This window comes from Lethenteron reissneri, chromosome 37 (assembly GCF_015708825.2).
Source record: "Lethenteron reissneri isolate LAM-NWPU_2019-01 chromosome 37, ASM1570882v1, whole genome shotgun sequence".
In the NCBI taxonomy this organism is placed as follows: domain Eukaryota; kingdom Metazoa; phylum Chordata; class Hyperoartia; order Petromyzontiformes; family Petromyzontidae; genus Lethenteron; species Lethenteron reissneri.
Genome location: NC_083815.1, coordinates 11,003,049 through 11,024,785, shown reverse-complemented (window position 1 = coordinate 11,024,785; position 21,737 = coordinate 11,003,049). Strand labels below are relative to the sequence as shown.

The 21,737-nt window shown below is 53.4% G+C and overlaps 1 protein-coding gene across 4 annotated transcripts in view; it reads right to left on the bottom strand.

The window, feature by feature from the left end:
• LOC133351543 (DENN domain-containing protein 5B-like) overlaps positions 1-21,737 on the bottom strand; it is a 74,917-nt gene that overhangs the window by 8,162 nt on the left and 45,018 nt on the right. The window contains exons 9-23 of one of the 4 annotated variants that reach the window (XM_061566841.1): positions 21,198-21,348; positions 20,200-20,287; positions 18,262-18,384; positions 17,389-17,523; positions 15,656-15,808; positions 14,982-15,072; positions 13,846-13,969; positions 12,135-12,263; positions 11,067-11,188; positions 9,774-9,919; positions 8,159-8,277; positions 6,540-6,835; positions 3,436-3,518; positions 2,467-2,593; positions 586-865 (exon numbers count right to left, since the gene is read on the bottom strand). In XM_061566841.1, coding sequence (XP_061422825.1) covers positions 586-865; positions 2,467-2,593; positions 3,436-3,518; positions 6,540-6,835; positions 8,159-8,277; positions 9,774-9,919; positions 11,067-11,188; positions 12,135-12,263; positions 13,846-13,969; positions 14,982-15,072; positions 15,656-15,808; positions 17,389-17,523; positions 18,262-18,384; positions 20,200-20,287; positions 21,198-21,348 — 2,167 coding nt within the window. The remainder of the gene's footprint in view (positions 1-585; positions 866-2,466; positions 2,594-3,435; positions 3,519-6,539; positions 6,836-8,158; positions 8,278-9,773; positions 9,920-11,066; positions 11,189-12,134; positions 12,264-13,845; positions 13,970-14,981; positions 15,073-15,655; positions 15,809-17,388; positions 17,524-18,261; positions 18,385-20,199; positions 20,288-21,197; positions 21,349-21,737) is intronic. The other 3 variants (XM_061566842.1, XM_061566843.1, XM_061566844.1) reach the window with 3 other exon arrangements.

Genomic DNA, 21,737 nt, shown 5'->3' with positions numbered 1-21,737 from the left:
ATCCTACCAGGCAAATCCCACTGAGACGTTAAATTATTTTTCAGAAGCGACCTGGCCACAAATGATGGCACAACAAATGTGGCTTATCATTTGGACATTTATAACAGCCAAATAATCTCAATGCATTTCGATTTAAAGCTTTCGTGACTGTAGGGATTCATATTCTTGGTTATTTCGGTAAAGTCACGTAGACGGGAAATAATAAAATAAAAAAAATAAAACAATAACATTCTCACGACGTTTCGATTGCAACACAAACAATCATCATCAGGTGTGAAAACCACTGCAAGAAAATTATGATGATTGCTTATGTTGCAATCGAAACGTCGTGATACTTTTATTGTTTTATTTTTATTATTTCGCTTCTCCGTGACTTTACCGAAAGAACCAAGAATATGAATCTCAATGCATGTTTCTAAATATGGAGGGAAAACCCGAAGGACCTGGATAAAAATCCACACCACCACAGTGAGAGAGACATTCTAACTCCAAATATACAGCAGGCGTCAGGGTAGGCATCGAACCCACAACCTCCTGAAAATCCCTTCGGTGTGACGGTGCCCCACGCTCCCGCGGCCTCCTCACCGGGCTCCGAAGCACACGAGCAGCTGGAACTTGCCATCCTTGCCGATGTGTCGCGGCGCCCCGTTGATGGCGCGCACGAGCGAGCAGAGGGCGCGTCGCGCCTGCACCTCCCGGCTCGGCCCCTCTCCCCGCCGGAGATCCGCGTCCGGCTCCGGCGCGGGCAGCGGCGGGGCCGGAGTCGCCGCCAGGAGCGGCCGCTCCGAGCCACCGCCGTGCCGGAGGAGCGTCGTTGCGGCCGCTGTGCCCTCCGCGGTCTCTTCCAGGTGCGAGGCCACCCTCTCTGCGAAGCGCGGGCGATGGTTTAGTTCCGGCAGTCACGAACTCCGCTCATCCTCGCAGCGGCTTTTGGCAGGCCATCGAACAAAGACGGTCACTGCATCACGCGCTTTCAGGTGCGCTTCTGTGGCCGTCTGGAATGCTCTTCCTTCCAAACTTCGGAAGCTACTGGAGCCACGCACTTTTAAATCTAGATTGAAATCTCATTTCTTTATAACTGCTTTTTGTGTTTAGTTCGTTGTCCTTCTCCTGCACATACCATTAGCACGGTTGGTTCCGTACCGTGCGAAAGAAGTTTCACATACATACATGCGTGAATCGCTGGTACGAATAAATATCAATAAAAATCGGACCCTGGCCATCACGATTGCAATGCAGAGTTAAAGACATTAAACTGCCGCTCCACTCATCTACGCAAATACTTGTACAGTAAAACCTTGGATTGTGAGCACAATTTGTTCCGGAAAAGTGTTTGTAATCCAAAGCACTCGTATATCAGTTGTGATCACGTGACGCTCGGCAGACAAAGCATATATGTACTACTCGTATTACAAGACCTCGCTCGTTTATCAAATTAATATTTATTAAAAAATGTTGCTGGTCTTGCAAAACACTCGCAGACCAAGTTACTCGCAATCCAAGGTTTTACTGTAAGTCGTTTGTTAACACCGGTCGTCTGATGGGAGTGTGGCAGTGGCCAACCTTTGCAGGACAATAGCTTTTGACTTCCCACAGAGTGGATACTCCCATTTACTTACTGACAGGAGGCCGACTCGCCCTGGAAGGTTGGTGTTTGTTGTAGTCAAACGCACCCACTGCAGTGCGACCCAGCTGGAGAGGAGTGAGCGCAGACAGAATTGATTCTTGCATGGGAAGTCAACAGTGGTCATCCCGATGGCGATACTGGCCTTAGCCACGGGTAGCAAGGAATTAACAAAACTGGTTTGGGACTGCAGAGCGAGTCGAGCACTGTCCAATGCTCGTTTGAGCAGTGGAAACCATTTGAACTCCGACCTTTTGGCCACAGAGGCTGACATGGGCAGACAGAAAGAGGAAGTCAAAGACTGAGCCTACGCAGGAACATTTATACCCCTTTTCCAAGGGCACAACAGTGACGAGCCAGCACGAACCCTTGCAGTCTGGGTGACTTCCTAATCTCTGAGCTGGGCCTTGACCAAACCGTGTCACGCAGGCATCACAGCACGTCCGAACCGAACTCGGGGTCAAGCAAGGGCCCCAGGGGTGAGGCGAACGACGAAGTCACTTGCGCGCGACGCCAGTCGGCACGCAGCTCACGCACGCGCCATCATCGCGTCACCTAAACGCACTTCTATATCACGCCACGCACTTTGTGTGACGTCGGCGGCACGACTCTGCTTCCGCAGGCGTAAGAGCAAGCTGGCGCCTCACCTGACCGGCAGTGCGTGCGATAAACTCCGCTACTGACGCGCTTGTCTGGCTTGACCACCCCCCCAATGTGAAATTGTGGTTGTTGTCCTGCATTGACATCAGCCGTACGAAAGAAGAAGAAGGACCTGGCACAGCGTGGCACCAGCACGGATGTGGCCGCTGGTTAAAGGGGCACCGGCGACTGAATACACTCACCCACAAAGTCCCAGACGAAGACAGGCTTCTGGAAGAGGCGTGGGGAGCGTAGGCCGTGCTGGAACACGTGCCCCAGCGCCCACACGAGGCCTCCCTCTCCACACAGCAGCAGTGTCAGGGACCCACGCTGCCAACGTAACAAAGACAAAGATCCGCACCATGTAGCCCTTTAGCCTAGGGGAGGAGGCCCAGGACCGGTTCAGATCATCGTCACTGGATGTTGGCCGTGAGCGAACTCGGGTCACTGGGTTTGTAGCGCAGCGCGCTAACCGCTGTGCCATCGCTCCCCACACAACAACAGCAGGAGCAGGAAAGGCTGTCAGTCACCGCTCAGTGGCTTTGATGTCACCACGATGCCTTTGCCAGGCTGGGGGCGTAGCGACACCTGGTTGAGCGGTGCAGGCTTGTGGATGGAAGACAACGGGAGGATAGAGCCCCCAGGTGGTGTTGATGGAGAGTTCCACCAAACAGGAGGCCATGAGACAAATTTGTGTTTTTTTTATTTTAAACTATAAAGTATTTATATTTTACCAGGTGAGGCCCACTGAGCTATACAGCTCTTTTCCCAAAGCGACCTGGCCACAAATGATAGTTCAACAAAGTGGGTTATCACGTGGACATTTATTGCAGCCAAATACTCCAAATGCATGTTGATTCTAAATTGTGAAGGGAAAAACCGGAGGACCTGGACAAAAATCCATGAGACCACAGGGAGAACGTGCAAACAGCAGGCGTCAGGATGAAACCCATGACCTCCTGCATGCCAGACGAGGTAGTTAACATCTCGCCACCGTGGCGCCCCCATAAACCAGTTGCGGCTCCGACAACGCCACAGGCAACCATAAACAACACGGGGGTTAGTTTAGTCCTTGTAACCCCTGTTTAACCTTACGGAGAACCACTAGAATCATCAGCACAAGCATTGCCAGCGCAGTCGAGCTGCTGCCTCTGGGGACACCATGACCTCACCTCTTTCTCAGGCTTGTGGAAATGCTTCACCAGGTTGTTGACGGCTTCACCCACCCCTTCCTGGATCTGCTCTGGGATCATCTCTAAGCGAGGCGGGGGCGGGGGGCATGGAGCAGGAAGAGGCAATTCGAGGTCAAGAGAGTCAGAAGCCATCCTATTTACAGAGTCGCAATGCCATACTGGTTCAGCAGTCACAATTCCATACAAAGCCTAAATCCAGCAGTGTGGAGGGAGCGAGCATTGGCGGATCGCGCACATTTATGAAACGCCCTGCCCCTCAGTGTCCAAGTGTGATAAACTGTTACAGCTAAATTATTTTTATTTTACCAGATAAGGCCCACTGAGCTATGTAGCTCTTTGTCAGAAGCCACCTGGCGACACACCCTAGCTCAACGAAGTGGCTTATCATCGTGTGGAAACGTATAGCAGCAAAGCACTCTAAACGCACGTTGATAAATTTGGAGGAAAAAACGGGAGAACGCGGAAAAAAATCCACACGACCACGGGGAGAGAGACACGCAAACACCAAATAATACAGGAGGCGTCAGTGTCGGGGTCGAACTCACGACCTCCTGCATACCAGGCGAGGGAGTTAACATCTCCTAGCCACTGGGTGTACAGTCGTCGTATTAAGTAATGCGATTTAAAAATACCGCGTTAGGTCAATTTACGCTTACTTTTGTTATACGAGCGCTATTATTAGAATAGCGCGCTTTGGTGCGTTGGCCACGGTGTGTGGAACGCGCTGCGAGCTAATCGTTAGTCTGGGGCAGCAACGTTGAGTAGCGATCCCGCCTGAGGTGCAGCAGCAGCAGCAGCAGCACTGGCAACAATCACAATCATGGGCAGCATCGGTCAGCATCGCCTCCTCGCGCACCGCCACTCTCCACGCCTCCACTCCACCAGCCCCGGTACGTTCGTGAAGATAAGCTTATCTTCTTCTTGGTTCTTTCGGTAAAGTCACGTAGACGGGAAATAATAAAATAATAAAAATAAAACATAATAAAATAATTCTCACGATGTTTCGGCCACAACGCAAGCAGCCGTCCTCAGGTGAAGAACAGGTCTGTCGGAAAGACAGCGTCTGAAATGACAGACCTGTTCTTCACCTGAGGACAGTTGCCTGCGTTGTGGCCGAAACGTCGTGAGAATTATTTTATTATGTTTTATTATTATTATTTTATTATTTCCCTTCTACGTGACTTTACCGAAAGAATCAAGAAGATGAATCCCTGCAGTCACGAAAGCTTTAAATCGAAATAAGCTTATCTTCTTTTTTTTAAGCTTATCTTTACGAACGTGTTAAAATCTTTTTGTTTTGCTTTATTCTTTCTTTCTTTAAATAGGCTGTTACTATCTTTAATACATGTATTGTAGCATTGTAAATATAATATGTTCCTGTAACCGGTGAAATATGTAGACGCAAGAATGGGGTTCAGCAGTGTGCTCTTCCTCACCCCAACCATTTCCTTGATTTCTTACGTTTAATTTACGCGATGTTGATCAACGCGCCATTCTTCAAGAACACAGCCCCCGCGTGAAATGAGAGGCAGCTGTACTACAAACTCCTCAAAATAGGAATGGGGCCGTCCATGAATGACGTCACGCGATTTTGGACGATTTTTGACCCCTCCCCCCCCCTCGTCACACGGCGTCACAAAAATTCAGACCCCCCCTCAAATATGACGTCACAAAACTCTGCCCCCCTCCCAAAAAAAAATTAAACATGCTTCAAATCGCTTTAAACTATTGTCATTGTAGTGCGTATTTAATGTGGCGCTGCACTCTGATGTTGTAGGAGAAAACATTTATTAAAAGTATATTTAATTAAGTAGAACGTGTTGTCTATATTTATTTAAAGTTGCGCATTTTTGTGTTACGTCACATTTCTTAAACCCCTCCCACCCTCGTTACACATCGTCACAAATGTCGGACCCCCCCCCCCTAGGTGCGTGACGTTATTTATGGATGGCCCCGATGATAGTATTCTGAATCTAAGACGAGTTGCAGAGTGTGTATGGTGTCACATTCAGGAGACGGCTGACACAAGGTGCGCCGTGGTACAAGAAAAGTGGATTGCGACGGAGTAACCGATCTCGCTGATATTAGCAGCACCCACTCACGCATCATTACTCGATCCATGGATTGGCAATTTAATCGACGCAGCGATCAACCGGCACATTATGAATAACCCCGTATTTTTTATGTTTGTTTATTATGGTATCGACCGAGCGGAATCGATGCAGTTAACCTCGATTAACGATCCACAATGATCATATATGGAGGGGCAAATCTCTGATCGGTGATTTTGTCGGGTGTACGAATTTAACGCTCCATTACAGCCACTCTTCACAGTGCATTAGGGACAGGCCTTGAGCGTTCAATTACAAAGCACGTTCTAGACACTGCACAGAAACTAGTGGGCATATTCGTTTCGTAGAGAACATGGCAGAGGGAACAAAGGAAAGACTTAAAACCGATGGAAGGGAATCAGATGTGTGTGGGGGTAGGGAGTTCGAAACAATGGGGGCAACAGAAGAGAAGGAGCGACCTCCCGCTGAGTGTTGTGGGCGTGGAGGAGCAGGGCAGTAATGGGTAATCAGGGACTGACTCCACTACACAAGGAACCCCTCTCACCACCGACTCCTCTCTTTTCGCTGAAACAACGAATCGCCATCACGGACACCCACTCGTGCCCCCTGCTGCACCCCCTTTCGCCTTCTAGCTGCACTTAATCCCCACCCTCCCAGCTGCACCCACTCACTCTCCCAGCTGCAGCCACTCAATCTCTCAGCTGTACCCACTCACTCCCCACCCTCCCAGCTGCACCCACTCCCCCCCCTCCCAGCTGCACACACTCACACCCCTCCTCCCAGCTGCACTTACTCACTCTCCCAGCTGCACACACTCACACCCCACCCTCCCAGCTGCACCCACTCACGCCCCTCCTCCCAGCTGCACCCACTCACTCTCCCAGCTGAACCCACTCACGCCCCTTCTCCCAGCTGCACTTACTCACGCCCCTCCTCCCAGCTGCACCCACTGTTGCCCTCTGCCGCACCAACTCTCGCCCCTCCCCCCCGCTCCCTCCTAGCCGTACTCACTGGCGCCGCCGGCGCAGGACCCGTTGGCGGCCGCGTTGGCGCAGGCGGCGGAGGAGCCAGCGGACGAGGCCGGGCCCCGTCGGGCGAGCGCCGGCGAGCGGGCGCAGGGCGCCGCGCCGCGGCTTCCGCGGTGCCGCTCGTCCCCCCGGGCGGCCCCCGCGGCCCTCCCGCCGGCCCGGCCCCCGCCACCCCCCGTCGTCGCCGCCGCCGCCGCGGCCGTCACCACCTCGCCCACCAGGATGCGCTCGAGGCTTCCGTCGTCCACGCCGCGGCCAATCCAGCGGCCGCACGGGAACCTGGCGGGCGGCACCGCCACGGGGGAAGTCGACGCTTTTAGTCTTCGTCGTTGTCGTCGTCGTCACAATCCGTTACGTTCTGGCATCGTTTGTGTTTTGGCAATCAGTCATGCACATTCGTCAATTATTTAAGCAACAACAAAAATGTTTGAACGTCAGTGCTGCGAAATATGCCTCAGTTCAAAACATGGGCACATCACGCCTCATTTGAAACGAGAGATTTGTTTCAAGTTACAGTAAACCGTTGTTAATTCGACACATGGGGCTCTGGCCTTGCCAAAATATCCAATATTCCGAATTACGTACAATTGTACTCCCCAGTTCCTTTCCATTACTTCTTGATGTAGGTGCAGACGACATTCCTGAGAGGGTTGGCTTGCACAGAGTGCATCAACAAGGTAAAGTCCAAAGCAACAGGTCTGCACTAACGCTCACCACGTGCGCCGCCACGAGACAGAGTCGTTGTTTTGGTCATGGCGTGGTGTCGCTCCACGTGCGTGCCCAAATTGGACCATTTGGTGCAGCAACTCGGGTCATGGCGAATTCATAATACTGTGTCGATGCCGAAAGCGCAGCCGTTCCGAATTAACCACAATTACGAATAATAATGATGATCAAATACCGAAATAACGAGGTTTTACTGTATATTTTTAAAAGTGCCCATTCGTTCATGGTTGAGCACATGATCCATTCAGAACTCCCGTGTGTCACCCCCACAATTATAGAGAGGCATAGAGGAAGTAGCAGGCCTGCCTCTGAAGTCCCTTAAACCACCTCTCACCCACACTTGGTGTTTCGCTTCTAGCATGCACTGCTGTCATCATTATCATGATCCATGGGCAGATAACCCGGAGGTGTCCACTGCACATTCCGTCATTTTTTTCCCACTTTACTTTCAGTCTACTGTGCCAATACGCTCAAGTCGTGGCCACGTCTTTCTGGCACCGATCTCTTGCGATGTCATCGTCAAACCATTCTCTCTCAGGCCTTCCTCACTTTCTCAATCTCCGGCTCCTTCCGTCGCGCTCATTGAACGCGACGGCCCCGTGGCAGTGGGGAGGGCAGGTGGAGGTGGGGGTGGTGGGGGTGGTGGGGCATCGGCCAGTCATCTCAGTGATGCGACTCGTGGCACCTGGGTCTGCCCCGTAACCTCCTGCCAGCGGGCGTTCGACACTTCACGTGGCCTCAACGTGCACATAGCCTGGCACAAGCGCCGTGGTGACATCACCGCCACTTAGTGCCGAATGGCGGTTCTTGTTGTTGTTGTTGAGGGGGTGGGGGGGGTGGGGGGGGTATATCCTGTGGGTCGCCAGACGAGCGCACCTGTACAGGTGCCCCGTGATCTCGTTCCGCACCATGACGCACTCCACCAGCCACTTGGTGAGCAGCCCCGCGTTGTCGTGGCCGATCTGCACCGTGGTGAGGCGGCCTAAGTTCACGCACTGGGACGGGGGGCGGGGGAATGGGAGAAACGGGTCAATGCGCAGCAACCCGGGGGGCTTGCAAGACTAAACAATGTTTTATTTGAGCAGGTAAGGCCCACTGAGCTATATAGCCAAGTACAGTGCGAAAGCACGGTTGGATAATGTTTTTTTGGGTTATATTGTGTAAATATAAATGTCTCGTTAACCCATCACCAACCGACACAGCCAATTAGTAAGGTTTGTCACGTGAACAAACGCTCCTTGATTCTAAGTGTGGAGGGAAACACCGCAAGGACCCGAAGAAAAATCCACGCGACCACGAGGAGAACGTACAAACTCCGAATATACAACAGCAGGCGTTAAGGGTCTGGATCGAGCCCAAGACCTCCTGTACACCAGGCGAGGTAGTTAACATCTCGCCAATGCGACAGGCCCAACTGTAGCTGCGGTGCAAGACAAGACGATGCCGCCACGCATCGTCGAGGACGGTGCCAGTGGGCAAATCTCTCGCGGCGGTCCGGGCACAACGACGACGCGGCCGCCGCCGCTGCCGCATTCTGACAACGACGCCGCCTGGCTTGGCGTGAACGAGTTAAGTAAGCAGAGAAGCAGCAGCGCAACGGGGCTCATCCGTCGCTCGTTTCCACTTTGTTAACCAAGCGCGGGTCGACACGCGCACCGCGATTTAGAAACTTGTCAGAAACACGCGTCTGCATTATTGAGATTATTTTCATGCTATGAATTTCTGCATGATGGGTCACTTCGTTGGAGTGTCATTTGTGGCCAGGTCGATTCTGAAAAAGAAGCTAATAGCTCAGTGGGCTTTACGAATTAAGATAAACATTTTATAGTTGTATTTGTACAAATATTTGTTAAGTGATATGTTTAGCTTTCCTATACTTTGCACTCCTATCGTGTTTTTGTGTTGTTTGTAACTTTTCTGACTCGCCCCTAATGGACATCTGTGAAAAATATCCTTATAGCTCCTCAGATTCCTCCTGCAGTGTGAATAAATATTCTGAATCTGAACTCGGGTTGCCGGGTTCAGAATCAGAATATTTGCGTCAATGAAACAAAATTGCGTTTAACAAACGTTCGCCTGATAATTGTTTTTTTACCCTTCTATCTGGCAACAAAACTGACACCTTTTTTACAAGGAGTCATGTTTACATAGACCACAATACCTGCAGTCGTAATGCAAACAAAAAACATAACTCTGATAATGTGCACTGTCCTTGAAGTTGATTGGTCCACACCCGAGACAGCTTTCCTTAGAGCCTAGTCTCACATGGGTTGGACCAGATGACGCCAAAAGGCGCACAACTCAAAGACAACGCACCATCAGAGTATGAGAGCTCGGGGTAAGCATTTACACCATTGTAAAACCAATTATCATATTTTTACTGGCAAATGAGGTTCCAATGGTGTAAACGTTCGCCTCTTCATATTGCTTGGTGACCGTCGGGGCGAGCGCCGATCGCGATTGGTCACGCCGCACCGAGTGGGGGCCGCACCTCGAAGGCGAGCTCCAGAGAGCTGCGGGGCACGAGCAGGACGCCCGTGTCGCCCAGGTCACCGCCCACGCACACCCACGGGTTCGCCGTCGTCACGGAGGGCCCCACCTTTCGGCTCGGCACGATGAGCACGCGGTAGCGCATCACTGCAGCGCGCGCGCGCGGAGGGCGGTGGGTGGGTGGGTGTTGTGGGTAGAGGGATGGGTGGGGGGTGGGTCGGGAGGTGGGTGGGTGGGTGTTGTGGGTAGAGAGATGAGTGGGGGGTGGGTCGGGAGGTGGGTGGGTGGGTGTTGTGGGTAGAGGGATGGGTGGGGGGTGGGTCGGGAGGTGGGTGGGTGTTGTGGGTAGAGAGATGAGTGGGGGGTGGGTCGGGAGGTGGGTGGGTGGGTGTTGTGGGTAGAGGGATGGGTGGGGGGTGGGTCGGGAGGTGGGTGGGTGTTGTGGGTAGAGAGATGGGTGGGGGGTGGGTCGGGAGGTGGGTGGGTGTTGTGGGTAGAGAGATGGGTGGGGGGTGGGTCGGGAGGTGGGTGGGTGGGTGTTGTGGGTAGAGAGATGGGTGGGGGGTGGGTCGGGAGGTGGGTGGGTGGGTGTTGTGGGTAGAGGGATGGGTGGGGGGTGGGTCGGGAGGTGGGTGGGTGGGTGTTGTGGGTAGAGGGATGGGTGGGGGGTGGGTCGGGAGGTGGGTGGGTGGGTGGGGGAGACGGGGGCGAGTGTGAGTGACAGATTCGATTAGAGATGCGAAACCAAATATAAAAAATGTGGAAAAATTACAAATTTACGGGAACAAAAAATCGTGCTGCGCATTTGCTTTGTATGCATGTTGAACTTCGAAAGGGCCCATTGATTGCTTAGCGATTACTACTACTACTACGCTTAACTGTATAGACCGTGGAGGTATTATGCAGACACACGCCTGTGTAATTCATTGTGGTGTTATAATATACTGTCAAAGGTCAAGAGGTCGTCACGGACAATGTATGCATGTATGTTGAACTTCTTTCGCACCGTACGTAGCCAACCATGCCAATCGGATGTGCGGGTGAGAGGACAACAAAACTGAACACAAAAAGCAGTTCCAATCTAGATGATTTCAAAGTGCATATCTCCAGTGGCTTCCTAATATCAGAAGGAAGAGCATTTCGGTGGCCGCAGACGCACATCTGAAAACGCGCGATGCAGTGACCGTCTTTGTATACATTTAAAGTTTTCCATCTCTCTCCGGAGCGCCTGGCGACGCGGAGCGCACGCTCGCCGTACACGGCTGCTCGTGTGTCGGCGGGGAGAGCCGCCTACCGACGGTGGAGAAGGCGTTGGTGAAGCAGTAGTAGTCGACGGCGTTGAGCGTGAGCAGGTGGTACAGGAACTGCTCCTTCTCGTCCTCCATGTGCAGGAAGGCGTACGGCTTGTAGAGGCGGCTGGGACAGAGACACAACGGCAAGTTTTTCTCTCTCCCACCCGTTCAGCCGGACACGTCGTTGGCACGGTTGTATTCGCCATGGCAGCAGGAGGCTAACGTGAAGGCGAGATGCTTCACGCGTGGGTGTTCATCTGCAGCAGTTTCACAGCAGAGGTGGGCTATGTTGCTGGGCGACCGTTCCAGACCGAGTCATTTATCGTATTTGGCAAATTTGGACCGTGACGGCGGCAGCGGACGGCAGGGGACGACCCCGGTGGCAGCTGTCCCTGTGAGGCACAAGATGAATGCGGGACCGGCCTGCAAGCAAGCATAAGCTTGCCAGTGAGGGGCAACGTCGCTATGTTGCTTCTCAAGTAACCCTTTCCCGTTCCGATAATGTCCACGTACGTATATGCACGTCATCGGAACGGAATCAGAAGAAAAACGAAAATAAAATAACTTTATCAGAACCGAAGCTCCCACAAGGCCATGTGGGAGGATGTGTGGCACAGTTTGGCGCCAGCTATCCATAGAGTGCCATGAGTACAATGTCTTTAAAAACAACGGCGCCACGCCTCTTTAAATAAAATCAACGCTGAGCCGCATGCGAGTTCCGAGATTCAGCAACTTGCACACGGGAAAATATGAAGTAATCTACGAGTTAATAATCGCACCGCTATTTTTTTAATGATGTCGCGGGGGCCTTTATCGCCGTTTACCATCCGGTGTGGGCGAACGGCGGCACGTGTCTCACGGGCCACTCGGATCTCCAGCGGCGGTAACGAGGGTGGCCGCTTCAGCTGGAACCGCGAACCTCTGCCACGCAAGCGGCGGCGATCGCCTACGGCTGGGGTGCGCGTCACCGCCCCGATGATGATGATAATGATGGTGATGATGATGGTGATGATGACGGTGATGATGACGGTGATGATGCTTATGATGACGGCGACGAATTCGCTCCTTACCCTGAGAGGTCCTCATCCGACAGCAGCTGCTTCAGGTGCCGGGAGAGCAGCTTCTTCTCCATGGAGAGGCGGACCCAGGCACGCGCTCGCCCCACGTCCGTGCGAATCTCTGCGATGTTCTGAATGTGCCTGTCAAAACGATGGGGCGAGGAACGGTCAAAACGATGGGGCGAGGAACGGTCACACCTCCTGCGCGAGTTGACCCCCTGCAGCGAAACTGAACTTGCACGAGAGCTGGCCAGGTGGTGCTGTGTAGGTGAGTGTGTGCGTGTAGTGTAGGGGAGCGATAGTGTAGCGGTTAGCGCGCTGCGCTATGAACCTGGCGACACGGGTTCGATTCCCGCTCACGGCCAACACCAGTGACGATTATCTGAACCGGTCCCGGGCCTCCCCTAGGTCGACTCAGCCTCAAATGAGTACCTGGTGCTGTGTGTAAACATTGCCACTGGGGAGACAAAGGCGGTCGGGCGTGGTGCTGGCCACCCACCCCTCGTGTACTGTTGCGGCCTTCATAGGTGCTCGCTAACAGCACTTGCCCCTACAGTCTGTTAAGGCTATATGGGGGATCTTTGTCTTTGTAGTGTAGCCTCAAGGTGCACATAGCCTGGCACAAGCGTCGTGGTGACGTCACCGCCACTTAGTGGCGAATGGCGGTTGTTGTTGTTGTAGCGCAGCAGTTAGCGTGCTGCGCTACGAACCCATTCAACACGAATTCGATTCTCGCTCACGGCCAACACCGGTGACGATTATCTGAACTGGTCCTGGGCATGCCCTAGGTCGACTCAGCCTCAAATGAGTACCTGGTGCAGTGTGTAAACATCGCTAATTTGGAGACAAAGGTGGCCAGGCATGGTGCTGGCCACCCACTCCTTAGTGTGCCGTGGCGGCCTTCATAGCTGCTCTGCCAACAGCACTTGCTGCTGCAGCCTGTTAAGGCTACATGGGGCATCTTAGTCTGCGCGTCTCTTTTTGTCCTGCATTTGGTTCGCTCTGGCGCAATCCAAATACCGAACCCAAATGGGCTCTCATCCAGTAAAACGAGCGCACTGAACGCCTACGCCGCAGACCCATTGAGAGAAGCGTGGCGCACTGGCAAGTGATGTTGGCTGGGGGCCCGTATCCTCTTCTGTATGGGGCCCCGCGGTGGCGAGATGTCAACTCTCTCGCCTGGTACGCGGGAGGTCGTGAGTTCGCTGCCGACCCTGACGCCTGCTGCTGTATATTTGGAGTTTGCGTTATCTCCCTCTCCCCGTGGTCGCGTGGACTTTTCTCCCGGTCCTCCGGTTTTATCCTCCAGATTTTAAAACGTGCGTTTAGAGTGTTTGGCTGCTCTACATTTCCACGTGATGATAAGCCACTTCGTTGTGCTATCATTTGTGATAGCCAGGTCGCTTCTGAAAAAAGAGCTGCATAGCTCAGTGGGCCTTACCTGGTAAAATAAAACATAGTTTGGTTTCGTAAACAAAAGTTCAACGAATATGAGGCTCACGTGAAATTGAGGCCAGGGTGTAGTTCCACTACCTCGGTGAGCCTCTCGCCAGGCCTGACCACAGAGGCATGCGCGAGATCGGCTGTGCTGGATTAGCGCTCCGAATTGAACATTCAGCTGCAAATGTGCGACAGACAGCTCGTTGCTAGGGTCATGTGAACTATGTTGGCGTGGTGCATTGTGGCCACGGGGGGTGGAGGGGGAGGGGATGTGGGGCTTCACCTCATGTCTTGCGTTAGAGAGGCTTTGAGTGGGGGCATAATGAGGCCCCCGTCGGACCGTCTCCTCTCCTGATTGGCCGCGATCCCTGGGAAAACCCACCAATCACAGCTCAGGATGGTGGCATCTGCAGCAGCAAATTTAATCGCAGGTTTGGCAGAATCAGAGCAGAAGTGAACGGGGTATACACATGCACAGATTCACCCACACAAAGACAAAGATCCCCCCGTATAGCTTCAACAGACTGCTGGGAAATGTGTTGTTAGTGAAGGCACGGTGCTCATGTTCGGATAGATCTTCCCACGTTTTGATGACACCGCACAGTCCGTTCACAATTTTGTAATCATTAGGTTTGCGACCCAGATTGGACGTGTTAGATGCTGAATCTTGATTTGAAGCTTTCGTGACTGCAGGAATCCATACTCTTTGGTTCTTTCGGTAAAGTCACGTAGGTACAAAAAATAAATCATAAATGACGTTTCGATCGCAACACAGGCAATCGTCATCAGGTAGAAAGATACAGCCGTAGAACTGCTGTACTCGTGTGCATTAGCATGCCAATCCTCATTTGGCGCATCTCTGACCCCGCCTACTCACCCTTGGGTGACACCCACCTCAAACCTGTATGAAGCCTCTTGTTGCAACAGCCCTTACTTGGTCAGCAGTTCTACGGCTGTATCTTACTACCTGATGACGATTGCTTGTGTTGCAATCGAAACGTCGTCATTTTTTTTTATCCCTACGGGAATTTTACCGAAAGAACCAAAGAGTATGTTAGAAGCTGATTTAATAAAAAAAATAAAAAAAAATTCAACTGGTTTGAAAAGAAGACTTTGATATATGTCTAAAAGCAAGCATCACGTGGCCATGTGGTTACAATTCTTCCAGAAGACCACAAGAATTTAGTGGCATAGACTCCAACCACAGACCCCGCGATTCACCACTCGGCTCCCCTTATTGCATTTGCATCTTGCCGCCCTCTACGGCAGCTGTGCCCAGCACCTCGCTCGCTGCCGCTGTTCATCCTCTGCTGCTTTCTCAGGGGACACTCGCTCCCAGCTGCCCGTGCGGATGGCCTGCCCCCCCCTGCCCCCCCCCCCCCCGGGTGTTCTGGGAGCTTAAGCCGCGGGGCCACGTACCCAGAGGGACGGCGCTCTCAAACGCGGCCTCCTTCTTCTCCTCCTCCTTCTCCTGGCAGCTCAGCAGGTGGGACCACAGCGCAGACTTTCCCTGTTCGCGCAGACCAACAACAGAGACAGAGATCCCTCCATCTCCCCCCCGCCCCCCATCTCAACCACCACCAGTGTAGCCTGGACAGACTTTTGGAGCAAGTGCTGTTAAGCGAGCGGCGCCTGTCATCGATTGTCTATTAATCGTGTAAACTGTGTATGCAGTACGTTTACAAGTATGCACGTATGATGAACTTCTTTCGCAGCGTACGCAGCCAACCGTGCTCATCGGAGGTGCGGGGGAAGGACAAACTAAACACAACAAGCGGTTTTAAAGAAATGAGTTTCCGTCACACTAATATGGTGAAAAATACAGAAAAAAGAGAATTATGCAACTTTGACAGCACAAAACAAGAGGAGGAATATTCAAATCTTTACTAAAATCGCGACCACGATTCTCGTCACTTCGCCAAATTTCCTGGGGGCAAGCAAACGTCGTTACGGCGCTCGCTCCAACGCCACCGCAACGAAAATCCTCCACACGACCGCTGATCTCGCGGGAGCTCGCTCGAGATTCCACCGCCCAGGAAGCTCAGCCCTCCCCTCGTGGGCCGCCCGGCCAGACGTCCAGCGCAGAACCCCACCTGCTTGGCCAGGAGCCCGTGTGACCAGATTCGCTCGAGGAGGTCGCAGAGGCTGGCGATGAGCGTGTTCTCTTCCACGCCGGTGAGCGTCACCTCGCCGTGGCCCAGCTCCACGGCCTCCTGGCCCATCTTCTCCACCAGCATGCGCTTGGTCTGGCGCACGGACAAAAAAGGCAAAGTTCCCCCGTGTAGACTTGAACAGGCTGCAGGGGCAAGTGCTGCTAGCGAGCACCTATGAAGGCCGGCACTGCACACGAGAGAGTGGATGGCCAACACCACGCCCGGTCGCCTTTGTCTCCCCAGTGGCGATGTTTACACCGCACCGGGTACTCATTTGAGGCTGAGTCGACCTCAAATGAGTTCCCAGATAATCGCCACTGGTGTAGGCCGTGTACGGGGATCGAACTCGGGTCGCCGGGTTAGTAGCGCAGCGTGCTAACCATTGTACTACCGCAGCCCATATGAATGTAAATTCCACACAGACACGTCAGCAACCTAATGCTGCGCTGCCACCTACTGGCCACTTTGTAGCCCTGCTACAGGGAGTCACGTGTTGATACGGTTATTCGTACAGGATCCATCAATTCGTATTCCTCGACAGGACTGGCACCCGTCGTGAGAATTTGGGATCGCGTAAGCGACACTTTAACTCAGACCACGAGGAGGGGGGGGGGGTGAGGAAGCTCCGTCTCTGGACTTCATTTGTCGTACGGGCCGTGGCCACCACTTCAAAACGGCCTGCAAACGATAACCACCCATGACTGCCAGCATCCTAGCCCCACCAATCGGGTGCTAGAGGGGGGATCTCATCTTCAACCCGGCAACACCGTGCGAGTAACTTTAGCACGTTCGATCACATCCGCCACCGCGAAGGTCTCATTATACTCGGACGTTACGGGGATGATTTGTCGCTTTATTATTTGGATAGTGCCAAGGTGTGTGCGCGTTGACGTGTGGCCCGCCAAAGGTACGCCAAGGTGCCATTCGGCCCTCATTCAGTCGATCAGACGGCCGCGTGTGGTGGGGTAAAGCGTGGGTACTCCCACCTCTTCCAAAACGTCTGGCCATTGCGGAGGAGTAGGCCAATTACCACGTGAGAGAGGGGCTCTAAAGGGCTTCTTCTCGTGGAGGCCGCACTGCCAGCAGTGGCGTGAGCGAGAAGTTCACTTACGTCTGTGAACTCTCGGGATGTTAATCCACACAGCGGTTGTGGCACCCGGTTGGTGAAAAGTTAACTACCTTGCCTGGTATACAGGAGATCGTGGGTTCGATCCCAACCCTGACGCCTGCTGCTGTATATTTGGAGTTTGCGTGTTCTCGCCATGGTCGCGTGGATTTTTCTCCGGGTCCTTCGGTGTTTCCCTCCACATTAAGAATGAACATCATGCGTTTAGAGTATTTGGCTGCTGTACATTTCCACATGATGATAAGCCACTTCGTTGAGCTATCATCTGTGATGGCCAAGTCGCTTCTGAGAAAGAGCTACGTAGCTCAGCGGGCCTCACCTGGTAAAAAAAATATAAAAACTTTTTTGTTTTAATAGTTTATGACACTTCGACACTTACGGGAAGGGAGTTTCACAACATGTGCGTGATCCGCGAACCCTCGCTGCCTCCGCAGTGGTGGATTACAGGCCACGTGCATATCCACCACCGACCTTAAAAGAGCTACTTAGCTCCATGGGCCTTACCTGGTAAAATAAATTAATATAAAAATATATTTCTCTCTCTCACCTTGGTGCGGCACTCCTTGAGCAGGCCCTCCACAAACTTAAGGTTGGTCTTGGCGAACACCGAAGGGGAGAGGTCGGCCAGCTTGGGCTGCCGAACGCCGCCCTTGCCCAGGCCTCGGCCGTCGGCTAAGAACTTCTACCGGGTGCGAACGCCGCACAGCGGTGGCAGGCACGGCACAAAGGGGTCAGAGGTTAAGGGCCGCCTCGCAGAAGCAGCGGCGGCTTTTGGCTAGCCGTCGAACAAAGACAGTTACTGCATCGCGCGTGTTCAGATGCGCTTCTGCGGTCGTCTAGAACGATCTTCCTTCAGATATTAGGAAGTCACTGGAGCTATGATGCACTTTTAAATCATCGAGATTGAAAACTCATTTCTTTAGAACTGCTTTTTGTGTTTAGTTTGTTGTCCTTCCCTGCACCTCCAATTATGACGGTTGGCTACGTACGGTGCGAAAGAAGTTCGACATACATAAAAAAGTGAAGGGAGGCGAGAGTTGAAGGAGTTGAAGAGACTAGGAATAGAAATTTGTTGGCATGTCTTAAATTGAACGTAGGAACCACAACGTCAGCACAGACATAGGATCACGTGACTAGGTGCGATGACAAATAGGCACGTAAAAACTATTGACACCCCGTGCACTCTCTGACGAACTGGGGGGGGGGGGGGGGGGGGGCGGTGTTTACAGTTCCATTCGAGGACCGGTTAGATTTTTTTCCCCGTCCCGTTTGCACCCTCCCCCTCTCCCCCGTCCTCATGCTGCGTGGCGCAGCTCCGCTCACTGCGCCGCCCCGACGCGAGCCTCGGCGTTCGCGGGCGGCGGTGTCGGTGCACGGGGGCGGCCCCCAAACCGCCGGGGTGCCCCGGACGTCGCCGTACCAGGTTGCACTCGGACATGGATTTGCGCGGGGGCCTCGGACGCTTGACCACGCGCCACCCGGGCAGCGCCAGCGCGTCCAGGCCCGGGCTCATCTCCGTGACGGCGGCTGCAGCGAGCAGCGGCTGCAGCGGTCGCCGTGGCGCGGTTTGTTGTTTTTGCGCGCGCGGTTATTTTTTGTTTCATCGCAGGTCGGTGTGCGTTTTGCGCATGCACGCGTGTTCGTGCGAGGGTGGAACCCGCGTTAGTTTGCGGTTTGTTTTCGAGGGAGTTTGCGCCCCCCGTTTAGCAGGGTGTGTTAGGACGCGTCCCGAGGCGTGGTTGTTGTTTGGGATTAGCGCGCGGTATTTTTTATCGCGACAATTAGTATTGGTTTTTTTTGCACACGATATATAAATACAACATTCGTGACGTTGGTGTGCCTTCCGGCGCGCAGTCGATTTTGGGAGATCATTTGGGCATGCATTTTTTGGCCACGTGCGTTCATATATCGCGCGCATCGGCGTTTTAACGCGTTAAAGTGCGTGCGTTTTTGCAAGTGATCGTAGCGCACGTTAAGTGTCCATTACGGCGTGCGTTGCACACGCGGCCAGCCGATGTTCATGCGCGTACATCCGGCGCGTATTTCACGACGAGCGTTGGTTTTGCGCGCGGCGCAATGCGAATCGGCACGTCTCAGTAGCACATTGCCGTTAGGTTGAGCAAGGTTACGCGTTAAGTCAGGCGTTGCGCAAAAAATAGCGAGCGTTGTGTTAAGGTCACAAGCGGAGCGTGAACAGAGAAGACGTACGATTAGGTTCCTCGAACAACAAGCCACATCTTTGTCCGTTCGCTTTGATTGCAGAAGTCCACAAACTTACGAAATATAACCCTTTGAACCATTAATCGCAGGACGGGCATTTTTTTTTCAAGCCTTTCAACAATCTCCCGCTTATTTTTCAAAATCAGAGAAAACTATGTCACAAACGTAACGGTAAAACATAATTTCAACGTTACAAAATCAAGATCACAAGGGCCGTGATCACAGTCGATGCCGGTGATGCCAAACATCCCAAGCAGGACCGACCTGAATGCTTAACACTGTCACAGCTCTGCTTATGTCACTTCTCACCTTGATTAATACTCTCTTTCTCTCTCCCCTCTATGCCTTTCTCAATTAACTCCCATCGAAACTCTAAATTATCCAGAATGCAACAGCCAGACTCCACACCCCCGTCTGTAAACAAGACCACGTCAACCCAATCCTCAAATACCTTCACTCACTCCCAATCCCATTCCGGACAAAACTGCCACTGCTCTCATTTTCATTTTCGTTCATTCCTTTACTCTGCAGCCTCACACGACACTCATGAATAAATAAAAGCACTGCAAATTCCTCATCACGTTGAGCCAGGACCTGGCATTGCTTGCACAGCAGTGTGAGACGTGGTCACATTGAGCCGTGTTGTAGAATCCGCATTCTATCGTCCGCGTGTGCGTGGTAAGTGTAGCGGGTTAGCGCACTGCGAGACGAACCCAGCGGCCCGAGTTCGATTCCCGCTCGCGACAAATTACGACGGCGAATATTCGAACCGGTCCTGGGGCTCTCCTAGGTCGACTCCTGCGCGTGCGTGTCTGGGTGTGGGCGCGCGTGGGGACTCAAATGAGCACCTGGTGCGGTGTGTAAACATCGCCACTCGGCAGACAAAGGCGGCTCGGCGTGGAGCTGGCCACCCACTCCCTCGTGTGCCGTGCCGGCCTTCACGGGTGCTCACTAACATCACTTGCCCCAAGAGTCTGTTAAGGCTACATGGGGGATCTTTGTCTTTGTTCAGTGAAGACTTGGATTAGGCTGTGACACAGACGTGCCTTGGCCCGTTCTATTGTGTGTTCTGATTGGGTCCTGAAGCGCCACTTCACAATGGGAGAGACGACTTCGGGAAATCGCAGGCGCACGGCACCTGCTCGTTGTCCAGTTGCTGGTGCTCCGAGTTTTGCCGCAGGTGATCCCGCCTCAGCCACGGAGCTTTGCTCGCTCTCTTCACCCACCTGCACACACAAAGGACAAAGAACCCCCATATTGCCGTGAACAGACTGTCGGGGCAAGTGCTGTTAGCGAGCACCTACGAAAGCCGGAACGGCACACGAGGGGGTGGGTGGCCAGCACCACGCCTGGGTGCCTGTCTGGCAAGTGCTAATGTTTACACATCGCACCAGATGTTAATTTAAGGCCAAATCAATCTGGTGGAGACCCAGAACTGCTTCATAGATTTGCCTCGGTTATTAGTCGTGAGTGGGAATCAATCACCGGGTTCATAGCGCAGTACGCTCACCACTACATTGCCACTCCCCACACATACACAGCCATACATACGCACACAAAGACAAAGATCCCCCAGATTAGCCTTAACAGACTGTTGTGGCAAGTGCTGTTAGTGAACACCAATGAAGGCCAGGACGGCACACGAGGGGGTGGGTGGACAGCACCACGCCGGGCCGCCTTTGGCTCCCTCGTGCCAATATTTTTACACATCACACCAGGTACTCAATTGAGTCGACCTCGGGGAGGCCCAGGACCGGTTCAAATAATCGTCGCTGGTGTTGGCTGTGAGCGGGAATCGAACCCGTGTCGCCGGGTTCCTAGCGCACAGACATACATACACACACACACACACAGTCATACATCAACATACAAAACAACAACAGCTGCCATTCGCCACTCAGTGACGGTGACGTCACCACGGCGCCCGTGCCAGGCCAGACGCACTTTGAGGCCACAGTTGGTCACGGCAGAGACCCAGGTGCCATGGAGTTGACCGAGATGACTGGCAGATGCACCAGCTGTGCCCCCCCATCGCCTGGCGTTGCCGCAACAGCCACGAACTGTGGCCGGAGGAGGGGAATGCGTCCCTGCGGCGGTGGGGGGGGGGGTGGGGGGAGGGGGGGAGGAGGGTCTCACTTGTTCCCGGGGGGCCCGGTGGCCAGGATGTCGGCCTGCAGCTTGGGGAAGAAGCCTGGCTCGTACTTGCCCTGGCCGATGCGCATGTCGAGCAGGTGGGGACGCACGGCGGTGTGGTCGATCCGCGCCAGGCGCGACAGCACGGCCAGCTCTGCCCACGCCGCAGAGACACGCCATGCAGTGAGACGCATCGCAGAGACACGCCATGCAGTGAGACGCATCGCAGAGACACGCCATGCAGTGAGACGCATCGCAGAGACACGCCATGCAGTGAGACGCATCGCAGAGACACGTCGCAGAGACACGCCACATAGCGCTTGGCTACGCACGGTGCAAAAGAAGTTCAACATACGTACAAAAGACAAATATCCCCCGTATAGTCTTAACAGACTGTTGGGGAAAGTGCTGTTAGCGAGCACCTATGAAGGCCGGCACAGCACACGAGCGGGTGGGTGGCCAGCACCACGCCCGGCCGCTTTTGCCTCCCCAGTAGCGATGTTTACACACCGCACTCAGGAACTAATTTGAGGTTGAGTGGAC